The following is a 22543-nucleotide window of genomic DNA, read 5'->3' on the forward strand; positions in this document are numbered from 1 at the left end:
TTCCTACACCCAAGCAATGTAACGTTTCTGCTACTTCCACCTGAAAAGCAGGCACTTGGTCACTTCCCATAGCCCAGATATAGTTAAAAAAGCAGAAAAGAATGTGTATCCCAGGGCTTCCAGCCACCCAGAGTGACACTGAGCTGGGTTATGTCTGTTGTGTTACGCAATCGCTTCAGAATGAAAGGCTCATTCACAAACATTTATCCGTGTAATCTGATTTCCATAAGTGGGCTGACAAATTGATTCATTAGAATCCAAACAGAAAGCATTTTTGTGTTGTGTTTAACTTGCCCAATTGCCTCATTAGGCTGACAGTGAGGAAAACATAATATTTGCTGCTGTATTTATTGGATTTTATTAAGTTTAGTCAATATACAGCGTTACTCCCCTTACCCACAAGGAAAAAAATCCTTTGCTTTGTCAATGTGACACTTTTTTTTCTGTAGTCACAGTCCCTTATAGTAATCAAATTCCTGTTTAGCTAGGAATGCTGGGAGTTTCCAGACATTTGTAATTTCCACCTTTTTCACTTTATTCTCTTGCTTTGTGATTATTTCTACATCAGTGATTAAATCTCGAATTGGTTTTTGTTTGTGTGTACTGTGCCTTTAAATAATGTTCCCTTTTTACTGAGTCATGTGCATTTCAACCAAACTCTGTCCCTCATGTCCCGCCCACTGCTGCAGGCAGGTCTCTGATTGGCTCTTGATGCTATCGGTCAGGGAATGGTTGCTTGGCTGTTACTGTGTCACACTAGAGCACACTGAGTGCTGGGAGCTGGAAGGGAAGGCAGAGAACATGTATCGAATCGGATCGGATCTGAACCAATAACATTATTGGCTGGAAAGGGAAATGTCTCGCTTTTGGTATGGCAAGAAGGGAAGAAAACATCCAGCAGCCAACCACAAATATTCCCTGGTAAATGGGCAGTGATTTGGAATTGCACGGCTGGGTTTGTGTAGCCGGGGGGATCGGGACAGGGCTGATTGTGTGCTATATTATATATATATATATATATATATATATATATATACATAGCCGGTTATGCATTATACTGATACTTATGTTTCTTCTTATTCTTCTTACTGACTCTTATTGGGTTTGGGCTCCGCTTTGTGTAATTCTCTAACTGTTTCAGTATCCGGCATAGCCTGGCATGTTGCAGCCAACCTATTGTGTTTTGTTAGCTTTTTGTTTTTTAATATGGCAGAGAATGCTGTTTAGGATGAGAGAAAAATTGTGTTCGGTTGGGATAGTTTTAGATCTGCTGATATGGGATATTATTGTGGGCAATAGCAAATAAAAGGAGTCAGTTGTAATTAACACAGGGCATTCATTTAGACAGATGAGTACAGGTATGGGACTTATTATCCAGAATGCTTGGGACCTGGGGTTTTCCGGATAAGGGATCTTTCCGTAATTTGGATCTCCCTAACTTAAGTCTGTTAAAAATCATTTAACCATGAAATAAACCCAATAGGGCTGTTCTGCCCCCAATAAGGGGTAATTATATCTTAGTTGGGATCAAGTACAGGTACTGTTTTATTATTACAGAGAAAAGGGAATCATTTAACCATTAAATAAACCCAATAGGATTGTTCTGCCCCCAATAAGGGGTAATTATATCTTAGTTGGGATCAAGTACAGGTACTGTTTTATTATTACAGAGAAAAGGGAATCATTTAACCATTAAATAAACCCAATAGGGCTGTTCTGCCCCCAATAAGGGGTAATTATATCTTAGTTGGGATCAAGTACAGGTACTGTTTTATTATTACAGAGAAAAGGGAATCATTTAACCATTAAATAAACCCAATAGGATTGTTCTGCCCCCAATAAGGGGTAATTATATCTTAGTTGGGATCAAGTACAGGTACTGTTTTATTATTACAGGGAAAAGGGAATCATTTAACCATGAAATAAACCCAATAGGGCTGTTCTGCCCCCAATAAGGGGTAATTATATCTTAGTTGGGATCAAGTACAGGTACTGTTTTATTATTACAGGGAAAAAGGAAATCATTTTTAAAAATAAGAATTATTTGCTTATAATGGAGTCTATGGGGATGGCCTTTTGTAATTTTGAACTTTCTGGATAACAGGTTTCCGGATAAGGGATCCCATACCTGTATTTATTATTCTATTTTAGTTCTTTTGTCTCCTAGAAAGAATTTCACTTCTTCATTCTGAAATACTTGATTTCAGCGCAGTTTATTCAAATTTTTGGCATATCATGTATGAGCGCCTGCTTAGTCCGCTGTATGAAGGGATTACTATGTTTCCAACAACTTCCTCACAGGTGATGTTTGGTGCAACTTATCACCCCCACATATCTGCATTTCTAATATGTTATAACTAAGAGAACTCAACTTGTTCCAAGAAAACACCGTGATTGGATACAGTTGGCTTCTATAGCTGGAGAACAAACATCTACTTTTTTATCTTTTTTGGTCGCAGGAAAGGTCGTAATTGTAATGTGTATGGCCACCTTTATTCTGCAAGGCAGATGTGCCTCTCAGCATAGTTATACACCAGATCTGAGGAATTTAGTGAAAAAAAGCTATCTTTTTATAGTTCAACCCTTCCTGTTTTATTTACTGCTGAAGCATACTGATTAGGTTTTATGAAGCTCAGTTCGGGACAGCATCATCTAGAAAGTGTTGTCCAACTTCTACCTAATCTCTCAAGTGCTCTCCCAACGGTCTGCTGCCTAGACCTGAGGGTGCTGTGAGCCTCAAAATTCAGCCTTCAATGACTGGTTGTTTGATTGTAAACCACAAAGGGGGGAAAAAGTTGATGCTTTAATATATTGTGTGGCCTTTGTGATGTGTATGTCTGCAAATCAGGTTGCAGCGGATATAGCGATTGTGTTAGGCAGTTAGTGTGCATGGCCAGCAGCATGTAGGCAAGAAGTGGGTTTTTGTAAAACTGGTGGAGGATTTTTGTAGACTGTATTCTTATGTTAACTAGGAAGTTGGTTTCTGTTTGCACTCCTATAAGTCTTGCTCAGCAGACTGGGAAGAGCTGCTCCTGGCTGCAGGATTACACACTGGCATTGCACTTCATATGTGTTTGAGATGTAGCTTTGTGCACACTGAAGCCCCCCCAGCAAACTGATTCCATTTTATCCTGCCGGATGTACCCACAAGCGCTCAGGTCTGGGTTTAAGCAAAGTCACGTTCCATTCCCTTTTTTTGTTTCTTGTGTATGAACTTGCACATGTTCATTTAAATAGATACATAAATGATTGTGTTTAAGGGCCCTTAAGGCAGCTATACACAGCCCCTCACTGATGGTACCCAACGGATTGGCCCGTGGGTCAGTTTGAATGCCATTAGCAGTGCAGGTATACATGTGCCACTATATAAAGCAGCACTGGTTTTCCCTTTCTACCCAAACTTAAACCATAAATTGGTTAAAGATCACATGTCTCCTGGATAAGTTGTTTTTTTCTATATTTGGTTGATTAATTCTTATATTCTGGTAATGTAGCCAGAGTACAAGGCAGCAGTAAACCTGCTTGCTTACTAATTATACAGCATTAGCATGGTGATGCAACCTTAATTCCATAAGAGCTAGGCATGTGAACTCCTAAAGTGATGCAACATGAACTATAGGTCTGGCCAGTCGGGAGCAGTCAGAGTGACGTATGACCCATATTTTTACTTTTTCATGGGTTGAACTAGGGTTTTGTTTTGTTTTTTTGCCTTGTTGCTGTGCTAACCTTTTTAAATTTGAGTGTCCAGATACATGTTTTCAGTGTTAAATATGAGTTTATTCAGAAGCTCACAATTTCCCTGCTGGGATTTAGACCAAAATTTGCCTTAATTCTGCTGTGGAAAATAATATATACAGCTGAATCTAAGCAAATTATTGTATGCAGTGGTTTTGGCCGAATACCAAATCCGAATCCTAAGCAAATGAAGCTAACAATGGGTGAAAAAGAACCGCAGGCGACGAAAGTTTCAACTTCCATGTTTATGTGACAAAAAGTCACATGATTTAAGGATTGAGTTCGGGTCAGAGGCCCATGCCCCAGCCGAATCCAAATTCTGTGGGGGAAAAAAAGCCAAATCTTTGATGAATCCCGAACTGAATCCTGCATTTGGAATTTAAATACCCACTGACAATATTTGGCACTAGGCTCCGGTACCCCATCGAATCACATTTATTACCAGTTTTCTATTTTTTTAAGTTCTACTGTAGGAATAAAATAGCTTTACAGTGGCAATCATATTTGGTATTTGTGATGGTTATCACACACACGTGACGCTTTGAATACACTTGCATTTTAGGTATGAAAGTCACCCGCATCCGGCCTGAAGCTTGTAAGGCAGGATATCCCTCCCTTGCCTGTCTGTTTTTGCTCAAGTTTTCTCTGCATCATCCACTCCCCACCTTTTAATCAGATATCCTATAGACTGCAAAAAAATTGCAAACAAGAGAACATGTATGCTATAGAAAAATAACCACCCTGCTTTAATAAGAAGCTGACTTGGAGATTAGCTTGGGGCTGCAGTGTGGTTTTCCTCGAAGGCTGCCCTGCAGCTATGCTTATGCCATGTTTAGCCTCTGCTCTCACTAGGAGCCATGCTGTGGGGTTCCTTTTGTAACCTGCTAATTCAGCATTTTCTTTTTTTAACCCAGCAAAAGCCTAACGTATACAACTGTTGCATTTACTTCTAATTCTCCTTAGCAAAAGTTATTCTCACTCGGCGGATCTGGTGCTATTGAAGAGCTATAGGCAAGAAACTTGCACTAAGAGAGCTTTCTATTTATGTAACATTTGTATATTGTACCTTCTGCATAGATATTCGTTTTGCAGCATAAACTAACACAGTGGGTGTATTTGTGAGACGACAATAGCTTTCAAAAGCAAGTGCATAGGGTTTGGGAGTATGTTTCTAAAAATTTTGTGTAGAATTGTTTATATGTTGATTTTCTTTTATTTTGTTCTACTAAAACTGCTGGGTATTGATATGTATTCTAGACACCAACAAGTGGGCAGACAAGCCAAAAACAGAATAAAGAGAGTTCCCCACCTGTGTGTAGAACCCCTGCAGAAACATCTACAATACATCTAGAAATAAGTAGATATTGCAGCAGGGGAGAAACTGTAAATAGGGGCAGTCTTTAGTACTGGCATTTCATGTTGTTTGTTTTTTTTCCCTTTCTTGCCTAAGGAAACCATTCTTCTACCCCTCACTATATATCTAGCTCCTTTGCCCACTTTACCCTACCCTTCTCCTGCTTTTCATCATTGCACTGCATGTTTTTCTGCTCTCTGCTTTACTCCTACATATTTCCCCTACTCATGTAACGTCAGTGTATTTCCTGTGGTCCATCACCTCCAGTGTATTTTTACTGTCCAGTATTCTGCAGTGGCTTTGGTGCTAAAAGTGGTCTGTGCTGTGTGTGATACAACAATATTACATATTTCTGCCGTTTTCATAGGCTAACAATTTGGCCTGGGGTGATAATACTGAAGCTGGCAATGCATAGAATATTTTTGCCTAGGTTGGCTACCAACATGGGGTACAGTGCTAGGATGGATTAAAGTGATTATTTGCCTCTTAGACAAATATTGACCCCCATAAGGTCACTGTGCAGACACACAAGGAGAGGGCAACATTCACAAACCATGCAGCCCTCACCTAATGGCATTTTCCAGCCTGCCTTATCTACCTAATGTCACTCTGGATAAACTGTTTTCTGTTTCCTACCTGTGTGTGTGCGCTATGACAGAAATCCAACCCACTTGTCACTTAAGGTGGCCACACACGTGGCGATTTGGGATCTTTTGTGCGACCATCGAAACAATAGGATTTCTACTTCCTTCTGCCGATTCAACCCTGACGGCAGATTTTGCTGAGGCGCCTTCTATGGCGCCCGATCAAAATCTTTAAACCTGGCCGATCGGCGAGTCGACCGATATCAGCAGCCTCCTGTGATAAACGAGGTTTCGTACGATATTATTGGTGCGTGTATGGCCAGCTTTACACATGGGGTGGGTTGTGGCCCGAAAACACTTGTGTGCACTTCTTTGGCCAAAATCCATCTTGTGTGCTGTGACAGGCAAATTGCCTTGCTCTCATTGCAAACAAAAGGGGCCAAATCAGCAGCGTAAGCAAAAAAAGGCAGCAATCTGCCAACTAGTCAGTAGTGATTGTGTTGGCAGCCAGTATTGACCTATGTATGGCCAGCTTAATGCTGCTCAGAAAGTGTGTTGGCAACTTGTTTTCTGTAGATATATTGACATGGGACACATTTGGCTAAAGTCATTATCTTCCCTCCAATTCAGGTATAACTATATTTTTGGCTGCAGTAACTAAAAAATACAATATGTTCGAGAGTGTATATGATCTGACTCTTCTTTTGTCATCAGCTTGGATGTACCCTGTGCATGCCCATACTGTTGCACATAACCTTCCATTCAGCCGTTCACTTACTTCTCAAGATAAATAACAACAACGTTTTGAACAGCTCCAACTTTATCTGGTAGTCTGCATTGCTTTTGTTTGGCTTCTTGAAAGGGGTGCTCCACCCAAAAACTGTAGTTCACAGCAACTTTCCAATATTCTGTTAAAAACATTCAAATGTTAAAAGGACAAGTTAAGTGATATTCTTTGAACACTATGCCACCATCATTTCACAATGCTCCAGCAATTCTCTGCACTGTCCTGGATAGACCAGTAGAATAAATATTAAACTTTAAATTTAAAGTTCTGATTTCACTGGAGAGGATTGCAGGAACAATAGCATAGATGGTGGCACGGCGCTCAAGGCAAAGTACCTCGGGTTTTAAGGTTAGTAGTTATATTCATGTGGGGGGGTGCCAAAAATATATATGCATATATGTAAATGTAAGTGCTATCTGTCTGGCTGTTTTATATTCTTTTGATTAGGGCAAGGGCACATGGAGCGTAGATCCGCTTCTCCTAGCTCTGCATTTTTACATCAGACTGAGAGAATCGCATCCGCTTTCCTACAGTGCTCCCTGTGCCTGCACTGAAAACTACAGTATCTACCTCGGTGCAGGCAGCGCCGGATTTGTTATCCCGGCACCCCAATGCCACTCCCAGTTCTCTCAGCCCAGCGTACAACCACAGGGCGAGAAAAGTGTATGCACCCTCCATGTGCCCCTGCCCTAATTGCTTCTAAATCCTGAAACAGTGTAACAGAAACTAGCTGATAATAAACCTAGAGGAGACTTGCTTTCTGCTACATTGAATCAAGAGTCAGAATCAGTGCAAAGAACAAAGTAAACAAAAGTAACAAACAAAACAAAAAGTAAGGGCTCTGGGACACAGGGAGATTAGTCGCCATTCCACGGACAATATTTAATCAGTGTCTTAATCTTGCAAAAAAAAAAACCTTGAAGTCATTTCACTATAAATTATACAAAAACCTCCATTAATTTCCTCTAGAAATCACTCACCACGTTGATATCTTATTTCACAGTTCTAGCTCTTACTTGAAATGCCAATGTAGCCTATACACTTGTATCTATGTATTGATTCTTTAACTCCTTATTTGCTTATTTATTTCCCTCATTCCATATTGGCAGGAGCAGGGCATGGATGTGTATTTCCTTTTTAGTAGTTTTGTTACCAAGCTTCTCTCTAGAGTTGGCCATGCTTGGGCCAAATAAAAGCTGCAGACAGATTCAGCCAGCAGCTTACTGGCCCATGCATTGCTGTGAGACGGGCCTACCCAACTGATATCTGGCTGAAAATCAGCCGGATGTTAATTAGGTAGGTTTAAGGGTGAGGAGCACATCGGCTGGTTAATGTGGCCCTTGCCCTAAAGGTCTACATCCCATCAATTCTTTATTATTTATCAAAGAGTGAGACTAGAGCTTGCCACAGTCTGCCAAAATGAAATGCTACTGCTTTTATTAACTGCTGTGGCATTTATCAAGGGGTGAACTCTTGCTTTCACCCATTGATAGATATACCCCCAAATCCCTTAGAAATTTATGGGCAGGGGGGTCATGGGATGGTGACCATGGCTGCCACTGGCACTGTATTGAAGGAGAAAGGGTAAGTGGCATCAAAATCTAGTTGCACTCACTGGCTGGAATAGCACAGAAAGACTGTTAGTCTGTTAGTAAGACAGAAAGTTAATAGAGGATTTAAAGGTGGGTGTATGCTGGTGACATTTTCATAATGTGAATTAGACATTCAGGCTTGGAATGTGTCTATGACGCTGCTCAGAAAATGATAGTCTATTAACACTTAACAAGCATGGGCCAGTAGACGGACCTTATATAGGAACACAGAGTTAAACTATCACTAGGTGGCTCAGTATTGGGATATCAAAGTGGTGACCCCTAGTGTCTGGTCCAAATAAAAGAAATGTTTTTTATATCTTTTGCTGCATTCTTTATCCCTGCTCATTGTTTAGGAAAATGTCCTGCTTTATGAATGCTTGTGCCATTCTGTTTTATATGTTACATTTATGGTTTCCATACAGCATTGATTCCATTTTGGATGCTGAAGGTAGGCCATGAGCAACCCAGAGCCGTACTGATAATACTTGTCCTTTATTTCTATGGAGCTGACCTAACACTCTGCACTTTATAAATAACTCAAATTATTCCCTACTGTGGCAGAACTAAGTTCTACATTACATTTTAATTTGTAAAATCCTGCTCCCCAGGGTTGCAGGTCCCCCAGCTGTGGCTTAAGGTTTATTTGCAGTACAGTTCTTAGCACTGTTCATGTCCAGGACTGGTGTGGCCTCTCCAGTCAAATCCCATTTTATGCGTGGCGTACGCCTCTACGCCATCAGCCGCCATGAGTATTCATCATCGACATTCGCTTTATGTGTCTTGCTTCTGTTGCTTTTTTTTTTCTCTAACTTTCCTTTTTTTGTTCTTTTAACTCTATCAGTAGAATTATTGTCTTCCTGTCTCCATATTCAGGTAGTATCTGTGGCAGAGTACCACCGCAGGATCGATGCGCTAAATACTGAAGAACTGCGCACTCTCTGCAGACGTCTCAAGGTGCCCTCTTCAGTAGTTACCCCCTCCACCTCCTTTCCAGGAACAAACTAATTAGTAGTGTCCCTAGAAAACCATAGAACATAGTACCAAGGCCTGTCATGGCTACTGCGCCATGGCTGCCCAATTCATGTTGCTACAAAGATTCTCTTGAAATTACGATTTCCTTTTACTGGAAGCAAAAATATCTATTGTTCCGTGTATCCGTCCAAGAAGTTCAAGTCTTTGCTTGCAGTGACATAGTAATTTTAGCAAGATGTGTGTCTCATTGTTTGCTCTCTTTGCTTGCACTAACTGTCTCGTCTTCTTCTGCCGGCCAGTGTGAATGTCTGTCCTTCCATATTCAAAATGTCTGAGATTTTTAGGGCTACGTTTGCAGTGATTTGGTGTTTTTCAACTTGTTTCCGCCAGCTTGTGAAAGCAAATCTTACAGAATAGCCTTTATTTCACTGGTTTAATGGCACCCCAGCACTTCCCTTAGCAGCCTTGGGCTGTGGGCACCACACTGGGTTGTACATCAACTTGTAAGAAGTTCCTTTCACAGTTGTGCAAAATCTCTTCTTTTTCTGTTTGAATCAAATTTAACAGAACATTTTGTTATGGTGGGAGTTAATTTCATTATGTTCTACTGTTTTCAAAACCATATTACGCAGGTAAAGTTTTCCATGTCAAGGACTATGTTATTTTTCTTTCCTTCTTTTTTGTTTTTACAGCTGTGTAAGCTACCTCTTGTGATAACCATTGATAATAATCACAGACCTACGATTAAAAAAAAAAAAAAAATCCTTATCTAGCTTTGAGTCCTGCTTACATAAATGTTAACATCATAAAAACAGGCTTTGATTTAATTCCATGATTTATTAAGAAATGTTTGTGGTGGGATTGAAAAGATCATATCATATCAATATAAAATATATTTGTGCCTGTCAGGGTCAGGAATTGATTACCATATGATCCATCCTGCACCATGACAACACTTAAAGGAGAACTAAAGCCTAACTAAAGAAGTAGGCTAGAAATGTTGTACATTATGTTTTGGGCTTCTGTACCAGCCCAAGGCAACCACAGCCCTTTAGCAGGGAAGATCTGTGCCCCCAAAGATGCCCCAGTAGCCCCCCATCTTCTTTTCTGCTGATTCACTGCACATGCTCTGTCACTTACCTGAGCTTAGGGGCCGACTCAAAATATACTGTATATATAGAATATAAATGTCATGATATACGGTTGATTATGCTTTAATACAGAATTACTACATTGCAGCTTTGAAACCAGAGCAGTTAGCATCAGAATGTATTAATCAGACCTGTAGTATTGGCTTGTATGACAGACAAATCCAATTTTATGACGACCCCTAAGCATTTCAGCAGCTGCTCAGAGCCCACCGAGCAAGATGGGGAGTGCCTGTGGCAGTAGTAAAGGCCTATATCATTACTACTATAGAGGCGCTGAGCCTTCAGGCTGCTGCTTTAAGTCCGTATATAAAATATGGCATTCCTACCCATATTCATTTTTAGGGTTTAGTTCTTCTTTAATGGTGGTGTATCTGTTTATGTAACGGTGGGGTCTAAACCTTTATATTTTAATAGGAGTTCACTGCAACCACCTTTTTGAATTGCCTGAAATCTACTGTTATTTTTGTTTGCATTGCTGTGTGTGACCATTCGGCATCTCTTCCAGTACCGTGATGCAGTGAGACAGAAGGCTCACTAATGGTTCTGAATATTATATACTTATAAGTGGATGTTTGTTGTCTCTTAAGTTTGACATAAGAATCAATGATATTTTACCCGTAACTTATAAGCAGAATCAAATTCCTTTCTGTAAAAGTGGTGGCATCAGATGGCTTGCTGCATTTACATTTAGTGGCATATTGTGGATTCTTGAAGTTGCTTCCCCCCCCCCCCCCCTGCCCTTCAGTATTATTCTGGAGGGATTAATATAGATATATTGATACACTATTTGCCCAAAGTGCCTTGGCACCGACTTGTCTAATGAGTCATTTCTTAACCAAAATTTTAATATGTGGTTTGGTCTTTCCTGGTATATCGGCATTTACTATTTTGTATGGCCTTTATCTAGAAGCTGATACATTGTTGATGAACATTTATGTGTAAGAACTAAGACCATTGTATGCTACACAGTTTAACTGCTTTTTGACTTTTGTCCTATAGCCAGTTTTTAACTAGAATGGCTGCCCTCATGATAAACAGCTGCTTATTTATATAAACCGTAGTATTGCTTCTGAAGCAACCACACCCAGTGCAGGCTAACGGTACATTATATTTAAATACACAGAAAACCCTTTCTTATGTAACTGCTCTCAGAAGTGCTTTCCTTTTGTGAAAGTGTCCATTTAGGACAGGGAGTGCTGTTAGCTTGTTACTTTGTTACTGTTTTAATCTTCTTTTATCCTTACTTGAAGATCACAACAAGAGAAGACGTGAACTCGAAGCAAGCCACAAACATTAAGAATGATCAGGAACCCGAATCTTTCCGACCAAATCTCAGTGATCCCAGTTCACTTTTGCAGACTGATCAGATCGAAAAGGTACTAGTAGTATGTGCCCTTGTCATTTTGCTCAAGCTAGTATAACACAGCTTATGGGAAGTTTCATCTGCTGCTTTTAGTTGATATCATCTTTGCCCAGGCATAGCTGGAATAACCTTATCTGGCTCTTCAACAGTTAACAAAGCACCTTCCACCTCGGACAATCGGCTATCCATGGACGCTTGTTTATAGCACTGCAAAACATGGCATGAGTTTGAAAACACTGTACAGAACGATGCTTGGGTTGGACACTCCGGTGCTCCTGGTCATTAAAGACAGCGATGCGCAGGTAGAGCAATGTTCATTTTCTTTGGGTGGCTACTGTGTGGGATATAATAATGTGTGTGACAGTATTGCTTAACGTTGACATAGGCAGTTGCTATTCTCTGAGTGGGGGTGGGCAAACATCCCTATCACACAGCATTAATCAGACCTCATTGCTAGTTGCTTTTGCACCTGCTATGCCGTGTCCCTAAATACATCTGACTGCTACATACCATCAGCTGTTTCTTCTGCCCCTATAGGAAACAGCTGAGCTTAGATTAGCAGAGCACTCAGCCTTTTTTATGAATTCCTTCAGAAGCTTTGGAGATTAGGAGCTGGCGCCCAGCAATAATCTCTTTTGCCTAACTTAAATGTTCACCTAAGGAATATATAATATATATGCACCAAGATATCCAGTACATGATCCCATGTCTAACTCTTTACTAGTTCATGATCTGATGCTTCAGTTTGTTCTAACTCATATTCCTTAATCTGGAACCTTTCTGTGTGTTACGCAGTTCCTTATATGAAATAGTTTTTGGGTAGATTTGCAGCCAATGTGAGGATTACCTTTGCCACTATTTCTAAGTACTTTAATTCTCTATGTTGAGCTTTTCCTGGAATGTAAACCCCCACCCAACCATACCCTTTATATGCAGAGACAGAAATAAAGTTGTTGGGGTAAAGTGATGCTGCTTAGCAGACTTGTTGTTCGTGTAGTGATGGGAATTAATTCATTTATCTTGATAGCGAGTTTTGGGGACCGTTCTAGTTTAGCAAGTTGCCATATTAGTCTGGCGTGGCTTCACCAGTTAATTTCTAAAAAATGACTCTGCTCAGATAAGAAACCCACTTAACAGAATCATTTACTTACAAGAAACTGGTAAACTTGCAGTTAATCTGATCCCGACATGTTCCCATGGTTGAAAGGCCTTTGTCTTTTTCACTAGTAAATAGTGGCTTCACTGTAACTTGTCTTCATAAAAAAGAAAAGATGCATGAATGCACTGCTCAGTGGTATATAGAGGTCCAAGAATCCAACATACTTATCAGACCTTCTCTCAGTCATGCTGGGATTGGGGAGACACAGGCTTCTTAGGGTGAAGACACATGGAGCTACTAGTAGCAACTACTTGTCGTGGCTACTAAGAGACAATGCTGATCATTTACTGATAATTGCCTCTATGTGTGTTTTAGAAGAGGCAATGCTCAGTATTGTCTATGGCAGGGTATTTTCTGGAGTTTAGTAGCCATTAAAAAGTAACTGCTACTAGTAGCTCAGTGTGTCTTTGTACTTATAAGTTAGATTGCTTTACAATGCCTTACAATCATAGTCATTGTTTAGGTCCTTCGTCAACTCCCAGCATTGCCAAGCGTAGTTGTTCTGTACCCACTACTGATGGTTTTGCACTGCTGTGCATGTAGTAGTAGTGCATGGTTCTGTTATTTCCATTACATATTGTACTTACCTTTGGGATTAGTAGAGAGCAAAAGCAGGGCTATATAAATAGCAGCATGCTGTGAGGGTGATTGCTGCGCTCAGCTGTCTGCATTTGACGGCAGTATCTAGATAAATTGACACCTTTTATCTGAGTCAAAATGTCCTTACTATCAACCTCTTGGTTCTCCATTACAGTTTTTCATAAATAGTTATTGTATGCCTGTTTCATCTCACAGCTAAGTTGATTTGTTACTGTAGACTAGAAATAATGGCGATACTGACATTTTCGGAAACAGTCCATGGTGTTTTTTGCAGCAAGTTCTATAGCTATTGATAGAAGTGGAACTCTGGTAACACTAAGGGGTATATTTATCATGCTGTGTAAAAAGTAGAGTAAAACATTACCGGTGATGTTGCTCATAGCAGCCAATCAGATGCTTTGCTTTGGTTTTCTTACTGTTGAAATCTAATTCCTGATTGGTTGCCCTGGGCAACATTACCGGTAATTCTTCACTTTTTCCGCAGCATGATAAATATACCCCTAAGATTACTGTGTATAAGTACTGGCCGAGAAACTACCCTTCCGATCTGATCTGTTTTATGGTGCGTATGCACACAGACACTGTGCCAGCCTGGGTGCAGGCGCAAGAAGCAGATCATTTGTCTGCATCCAGGCCGGCACAGTGTCTTTGGGTACAGACACACCGGTAAGCAGATCAGAGAAGAGGGGTGAGAAATTGCCCTTTGTGGCAGTAGCCTTAGGGTAATGTCATTTTGTCCAAAAATACTTTCACACTGCCAAATAGGGGAATCCTAAAAGGGGAGGCATTCTTGTGCAGTTATGCCATACAACTGTTCTGGACATGGTGATAATCCTATACAGCGGTATCTTGATACTTTTGTCTACCCCCTGAGATGCAAATTGGGACAGTTGACAAACGTCCTGTGTGACAATAATGTAAACATGGAGCAAAGTGGAGCGAAAGTGTTAGACCAGTTGTTTGGGTTGGTACAGCCTTAACCCTCAATATGTATATTCTAAGGGATGATATACAGGTATAGGACCTGTTACCTAAGGGTATTCCGGCTAAGGGGTCTTTCTGTATTTTGGATCTCCATACCTTTAAGTCTACTAAAAAATCAGTTAAACATTAATAAACCCAATAGGATTTTTTTTTTATTTTTGCATCCAATAACGATTAATTATATCTTTTTGGGATCAAATACAAGGTACTGTTTTATTATTACAGAGAAAAGGGAATCATTTAACCATGAAATAAACCCAATAGGGCTGTTCTGCCCCCAATAAGGGGTAATTATATCTTAGTTGGGATCAAGTACAGGTACTGTTTTATTATTACAGAGAAAAGGGAATCATTTAACCATTAAATAAACCCAATAGGGCTGTTCTGCCCCCAATAAGGGGTAATTATATCTTAGTTGGGATCAAGTACAGGTACTGTTTTATTATTACAGAGAAAAAGGAAATCGATTTAAAAAATCTGAATTATTTGATTAAAATGACAGGCTTTCCGTAATTCGAAGCTTTCTGGATAATGGGTTTCCGGATAACAGATCCCATACCTGTACCTGGAATTGTCGCTGTTTGTGAAATAAATTGATACCCCTCGCTGTTCAGCTGTCATAACTACAGTTACCTGCATGTAACTGGTGAATTGCAGTCAACTAATGTCACAAGATATAAAGCCACATAAAGTCATTGTCTGTGACTGGTTAAATAAAATATAAGCAAGATAACTTGTGTAACTCCTGTATAATACATGCAATGCCAATATTCATACGCTGCAATAGCACTTTATTGCTAAATTGTCACAATGAATAAATAAGTTGATGGCTTCATAACAGATATTCTGTTGGTAATACATCTAAAAGGAGAGTACACTGTTAAAGCAGGACGGAGATAATATTATGTGTACATAACTAAATAATGTACAGGTATGGGATCAAGTACAAGTTACAGGTATGGGATCCCTTATCCGGAAACCCGTTAATCAGAAAGTTCTGAATTACGGAAAGGCCATCTCCCATAGACTCCATTATAAGCAAATAATTCTAGTTTTTAAAAAATGATTCCCTTTTCTCTGTAATAATAAAACAGTACCTGTACTTGTTCCCAACTAAGATATAATTACCCCTTATTGGGGGCAGAACAGCCCTATTGGGTTTATTTCATGGTTAAGTGATTCCCTTTTCTCTGTAATAATAAAACAGTACCTGTACTTGATCCCAACTAAGATATAATTACCCCTTATTGGGGGCAGAACAGCCCTATTGGGTTTATTTAATGGTTAAATGATTCCCTTTTCTCTGGAATAATAAAACAGTACCTGTACTTGATCCCAACTAAGTTATAATTACCCCTTATTGGGGGCAGAACAGCCCTATTGGGTTTATTTAATGGTTAAATGATTCCCTTTTCTCTGTAATAATAAAACAGTACCTGTACTTGATCCCAACTAAGATATAATTACCCCTTATTGGAGGCCAAACAAGCCTTTCATTTTTATTTAATATTTTAATGATTTTTAGTAGGCTTAAACTATGGAGATCCAAATTACAGAAAGATCCCCTATCCAGAAAACCCCAGGTCCTGAGCATTCTGGATAACAGGTCCCATACCTGTATTGTTTCCTTATTACAGAGAAAAGGGAAAAATGTGAATTATTTGATTAAAATGGAGTCTATGGGAGATGGGCTTTCCGTAATTTGGAACTTTCTGGATAATGGGTTTCCGGGTAAGGGGTCCGATAACTGTACCTTTTTCATATAAATCTTCTTCATATTGCACAGTAGGGCATATTTATTCCCTTCTAAAATTCATATCGTTCCTTACAGTTTATTTTGGCAACCTACTAGCCACTCTGCTAGCTAAAGAGGTTGGTTTTTATTTGGAGCCAGAGCACTTTCTCTCTTCAGTGAGTTTTAAAGAGCTGTGATTCCTGGGCTCGTGACTACTTGTCCGCGCGAAATGCGTCAGCTGCCGACTGGTTCTGCAGTATCACCAATAAAACTATTTCATCACTCTCAAACCCTTCAGGCTTCTCTTTCTGACCCAGAGTTATGTGCGCTTAGTCCTTAGGGAGCGTTTAAAGCTTCCCTGCCTCATCTGGCATAGCAGCAAGGAGACGGCACTGTAGGTCTAAAAGGTAAATCGGACAGCCTGTCCATCAACATGGGTCATTAGAAGAACCAAAACAGACACTTGTGCCCTAAAGTATGGGGACACTGGGAGAAAAGTGTTTCCCAAAGCATTTATCACTTTTATATCTGTACACGTGCTGACTGAAAGTATTCCACTCCCCTGATACCTATAAGTGAGATAAGATCAGTAAGTAAAGGTTAAAAAAATAGTTTCATTTAACTCTTCTCTATTCACATTTCCATGTGGCAGCTCAATGGATTAGTTTGTTAAATAGTGGATACATTTCTCAGCTGCAGTAATAGCAATGGCAAATGTAATTGGATCAGATCCCATAGTAGGCTAAAGTTAAGATGTAAATGTAATTCCCCCCCCCCCCCCCATGAATTTTATTTATTACAATACACTTTAGGAATGATCCATGTTTATTAAAATTTGATTGTGGTAATAATCTTCCATTGATATATACTGACCAAAATAGCCCCAGCATTTAGTGAAGGTGAACTGCCCATTAATGCTAGTTGGAATGGGGGGGAATGTAGTTAGAACTGGTTCATTTATATGTTTACTTACATTCCAGAACACTTCATAACGCTTCTAGTTAAAGGAGAACTAAAGCTCAACAGACAGTTAGGCTATAAACACTGCTGTGCCTCCAGAGATGCCCCCAGCAGCTCCCCATATTCCTTTCTACTGATTGTCAGGACATTCTCTGGGCTGCTGTCTCTTACCTGAGCTTAGTGACCAATTTATAATATACAGTCTATGCACAATGTGAAGTTCCCAATATAGGGATAGCTAGTAATTCATATTTACATTACATGGCAATGTGAAAACAAGCCCATTCTGTGACAGAAACCTCCATTTTTGATAATGTTTTTCAACAACCCTCAACGTTTAACTTCTCCCGAAGAGGCTTCTCCCTAAAGGCTTCCCTGTGCTTTTACATATGGACTAAATAAACTTTATACCTTTTATACTAATTCCCTTTTTGGCTGCTGATTTCTACAACTTTTTGGATTTTCCGGAGTGCCTGCCTGCTATATGTTTTGCTTCTCCCCAAGAGCCCAGAACACAGTGAGCATGTGCAGTGCCACTGACACTGAAAAGATGGCCTAACAAGCTTGCAAGATCAGGATCTGCTCTGCAAATATGTGAAGGCCTGGACCATTATTGTTATAGGGCTGCTGAACTGGTACAATAAGTTCAATATATATATTATAGTTGATACAAATGGTTATTTGTTTTAGCTGCATGCATCTAAATGACTGTTTATTTAAACCTAATTCTCTTGTAGATTTTTGGTGCTCTGGCATCAGAACCATTTAAAATAAGCGACTGCTTTTATGGCACCGGAGAGACCTTCCTATTTACTTTCTGCCCAGATTTTGAGGTAAGTGCAATGTATGTTGCTGCTAGCCATTGAAAATAGAATAATCTCTCCCTGGTCACAATGTAATTGATTTAACAGGATTCTAGTAGTAAAAATGCATCCATAAAATGTGTTTTAGAAAAACACTCCATTTAAAAATATTTAATTATGGTTAGATGTAACGAATACCTATTCTAGTTCTATGAAAAATGATATAGCTCAGAGACAGAACAGGTGTATTGGGCTTATCTACATTTGGAATAAGCCATCCTTGTTTGTGGCAGTAGATAAAGGGTACAGCTGAGGTTATAGAGTGAAAGGCTGGAAGAAGTTGGGAAAAATGTATTTTTGTTAGAATAAGGGCTGGGATACGTGAACTGGTGGGTTGAATAATGCAATGAGAGAAAAGCCTTGTGGCAAGATTAGAATGTAAAAGAATTATGGCAGAGGATATAGGGGCAAGGGAGCTGGGGAGTAGTTGAAGGGGATGCATGGGTTTGCACATAAATATATTTAAAATGGCGAGGGAGAAAGAATTGTGGGAGTGGCTGGACATCTGGGCTGAGAAAGGAGAAGGTAAATAAATTAATGAAACACAGACCAGAATATAAAGGCTAAGTGAAGTATTGGAGCAAGGAAAATGGCTTAAACTTTTATCTGACACACTGAGGGAGAATATGCAGCTTTAACTCTATAGACAATATAGAATGCAGGCTATATTATCTGTCTGCACTTGCAGTCTGTCCAGCTGGAATCTAATATGAGACTATCAATGTCTAAGGAGCCATAACTGAAGGCAGGAGCAGGTTGGAATGATTCATTGTACTCCATACAGACACCATGCTAAAATCTGCTGCTCTTTATAGTAACTAGTGAAAGTATCTTACGTGTTGGAACTGGAGAAATTGCCCTTTGTTCTGGGACATACTAGCTACAGAAACCGGACAAACACATATGTCAGACATTCAGTGAACCTTACATGTGTTCTAGCTTTGATAGCTGATCAGTAGAATTATTTTCGGTTCTAAATAATGACTCTAAGCAGATGAGATGGTTGTGGTTGTGTTAAGTATGGTTACTTAATGACCCCGCATACAAAGCAGTAAAGAAGTAATTGGCCAATTTATTGTTCCAATTGCCTGACAACATTGTCATATTTTCCATAACTTCTTTTGGCGCAGTAAATCTATCTCCAAGCTAAAAAATTGGCCTATGTACACCTATATTGTCAACATGGAACTTTCTCTGTGAGCCAAGACTCACGTCAACAATTGTAAGCAAATGTCTCATGAGTGACTACAGTGAGAAAGGGGCCCCAGCAGTCAATTTTTATTCAGTTTTCTTTTTTACGTAAACAGATACCTATATCTGCTTGAAATAATCCTGATGGTTTTTTTTTTTTTTTTGGTAATGTCCATCTTGTTCACTTGTGAGCATATAGGACATTCCTCTAGGCAACATATTCCACTCTTCTAGATGATCTATATTTTAAGCTACTTGTTTTTATTGTGAAGTTTCTAGGTTGAAGTTTTTATTATTATTTAATTGATGTCTACACAATGTAAACAAATATTTTGATTCTCAACCTAGGTCTTTAAATGGACCGGAGACAACATGTTCTTTATCAAAGGAGATATGGACTCGTTAGCGTTTGGAGGAGGAGGGTAAGTAACATTACTCAACATTACTAGTACTCCATCTGATGCTCCATGCACCAGGTCAGATTATTTTTGTTTTGTTTTTGAAAAGGTAGGCTTAAAAGAGAAAGAAATGTAAAATATAACATTGAAAGATAATCATTTGCTTACGTCTTGGCATTTTCATGATTCCTTTCTGTCCAGTGTCTTTAGGCTATTGTTTCACAGAGACATTAGTCCCTGTGATTTTTTAAAAGCGAGTTCGAGCAGTTGTTCGTCTTTTCCTAACAAGAGATAACTAGAGATTTCAACAAGGAAACGATTCGCACAAGTCAACGCTTCATAATTCCCAGCGCCCAATGGGTTTTCCTTTGAGAGATTCCAAGAGTTTTGAATAGCAATGCTTTCTGTGTAACATCGCTTGAAAAAGAAAAATTGTTGATTTTGAGAGAGAAACAAACTTGGGTTTTTACAGTAATTCACCTGTTGTCTCTACTGTAGCTTTTGAAATCTGGTTCATCTCTACTAGTTTTGTATTTGTTTATCCTAATCCATAAGTTGTACAACCCAGTTGAAAATATGTTGACTCTGCGTCTTTACTTTTGTTCTTCCAGGGGAGAATTTGCGCTTTGGTTGGATGGAGATCTTTATCATGGAAGAAGTCATACATGTAAAACATTTGGAAACTGTATACTTTCTAAGAAAGAAGACTTCATAGTTCAAGATATTGAAATATGGGCATTTGAGTAAATATGTATGTATATATTTATATATATATATATATATATATATGAAAGTGTTTCTTGATGGAATATTTCTTAATCTGTACAGGAGTGAAACATTTTGAAACAATGTTCCGCAGCTTAATATATACAATATATGATATCTATTTTTTTGTTAACAACCATAGTTATTTTTCATTTTCAGCAGCTAAATCTATTTTCAGATGTCAGTACGGGGCGAAGCTGCAAGTGTACATTTTGCCGTATGTTATATGTTCTCACTTTTCTGTTCGAACTTAATGACGAAAAAAGTTATGGAGGCTAACACAGCTCCAAGAATATCAGTGAGATGTATCCGTGTCGCGAGCTTCAGGTTTGAATCTGCGTTTAAGAATTCCCGAAAAAACAACCAGGAATGCGCGGAAGAAAGAAGGATAAAATGTCCAAGCAACCAATAAAAATTGGCATACAAAGGAAATTCAAATATAGTTTTGTACTGGGTGACTGTATGTTGTACATTAGTACTAAATCTGACAAACTGGTTGGTGTATATGATAAGTAAACAATATTGTAACTTGTATTCTTTGTGAAATATGCAAACTGTCATGTGACATCAGAAAAATTACCGTCTTTAGACTCTCGTCAGTAGCCGTTCCGTAGGAAAATAAGCCTCTTAAATAGAGGCTCTGCAGAAGAAAGTTTCAATTTCAAAGCTTCTATTCTGTTACGCAAGTAAATTGCCATGATAAATGTGACAGTGGGTTCTTTTTGTGCTGAAGAGTCAGCTGTTTCTGACAAACCTGTATATTATCTTGTAAATTAATGTTCAAAAGTAGATTTGTTCTTATAGAAATGTGTTCATTGACGGGTTGCTTATAGCACTTTAAATTATTTTGAAACCGAATAAAAAGCCAAATGGACTGGCTGTTATAGGCTTAGATCTTACATTCTTTCAAATCAATCTAAACACAACTGCTTAACTGGTAATAAAGGGAAGAAGTATTCTCTATTCCATGCTAATGCTGAATGTGAAACAAAACAGGGCATCATCTATTTTCCCAATGTGTATAGCTATAATCCTCTTCTTAGTACTAGTATGTAGAATAAATGTTTACAATTGATGAATAAAAAAAAAAGATGTAAATATATTAGGAAAGCATTGCCTCCCTTTGGTCTTCCACAGCACTATTAATGTTTTTGTGGGTTTAAGACTATTACTAATCCTGTAATGGATTTTAAGTACTATAAGGTCATAGTGTTATAATTATAAATATATGTATAAATATATATAGAGAAAATAAAAACAAATACATGCAAAATATGTATGGAGTTGTGTCATTTCTTATTGCATTACGTCCCTGATAGAAATGTAAAGATGGCCATGCACAGGCCAACCCTCTACCGCATTGGATACAAGTCTGGGGAACATTCAAGGTATGGCCGCCGCCATCTATTCTAAACTCTACAAGCTCTTTTGATCAGATTTTGTGGGTCACATTTTATCTGATCTTGTCGTGCAACACTACACAATTCAGGGCAACAGCACAAGAATTTGTAGGATCCTACAATGGGCACCTACTTTGGGCCACTGGGAGCAAAATCAAATGAGGTGACAAACATGTTGCTTATGAGCCACTGGTTGGGGATCACTGCTTTAAATGGGGATACACAGAATTCTGGATTTGACCAACATATTCTGCCTTTTTTAGCAGGATTCGGATTCTGTCAAATCCATGCCACTGGCCAAATAAGGATTCTCATTCGGTTCAGTATCCAGCCGAACCTTTTACAAAGGATTCGGTGTTCAGCCAGCTCCTAAAATAGTGGATTCACTGTATCCCTAGCTTTAAACTAACAATATATATTTTAAACCAACCCATAAAAAAATAACAGAAGTTCAAAAGCTTAAATGCAAACGGACTGATATCAGGGTCTGTCCTTAAATTATATTTCCTTTTATTCTTCAGGACTTCTGGTGCCCACTATATGCTTTGGACTTATTGCCCACAGTGGGCACTGTATTAGCCTTTCTTGCAAATGCTTAGAAATTGCCTGAATAACTGACTGTGCTGCTGAGAACAAAAAAATGTGTTTTCCAGCTGTGAATAGTACATTTATCTAATAAAATGTCTGATTTGACAATCCTGGCGGTTGTCTGACTGTCTGGTACCTGGACATTACATATTGTATCTCAATGCATAAATGTGCTTTCATTAGTATTGAGCTGCAGGTAGCATAGTGCTCTCCGTGCTGGAGAAAGGAGTCACAGAGAAAACCTTAGGGGGTATAATACTCATTAGCTCACATTTGTGCTCTCTACACATAGCGTCTTCTGGATGGGAGTTTTCAGAAATTGTGCAATATGATCTGTACAAAGTTGTGTTTTTTTTTTT

General features: G+C 39.0%; 1 protein-coding gene across 1 annotated transcript in view; it reads left to right on the forward strand.

The window, feature by feature from the left end:
- Positions 1-21286, forward strand: part of oxr1 (oxidation resistance 1) — a 268344-nt gene extending 247058 nt beyond the window's left edge. Inside the window, 6 exon segments of the mRNA NM_001112991.1 lie at positions 8929-9009; positions 11429-11554; positions 11691-11843; positions 17717-17812; positions 19382-19455; positions 20043-21286. Of these exon segments, the coding sequence (NP_001106462.1) occupies positions 8929-9009; positions 11429-11554; positions 11691-11843; positions 17717-17812; positions 19382-19455; positions 20043-20178 (666 nt within the window). The 3' untranslated portion in view covers positions 20179-21286.
- Positions 21287-22543: the final 1257 nt, after the last annotated feature.

Source organism: Xenopus tropicalis, chromosome 6, assembly GCF_000004195.4.
Source record: "Xenopus tropicalis strain Nigerian chromosome 6, UCB_Xtro_10.0, whole genome shotgun sequence".
Taxonomy (NCBI): Eukaryota; Metazoa; Chordata; class Amphibia; order Anura; family Pipidae; genus Xenopus; species Xenopus tropicalis.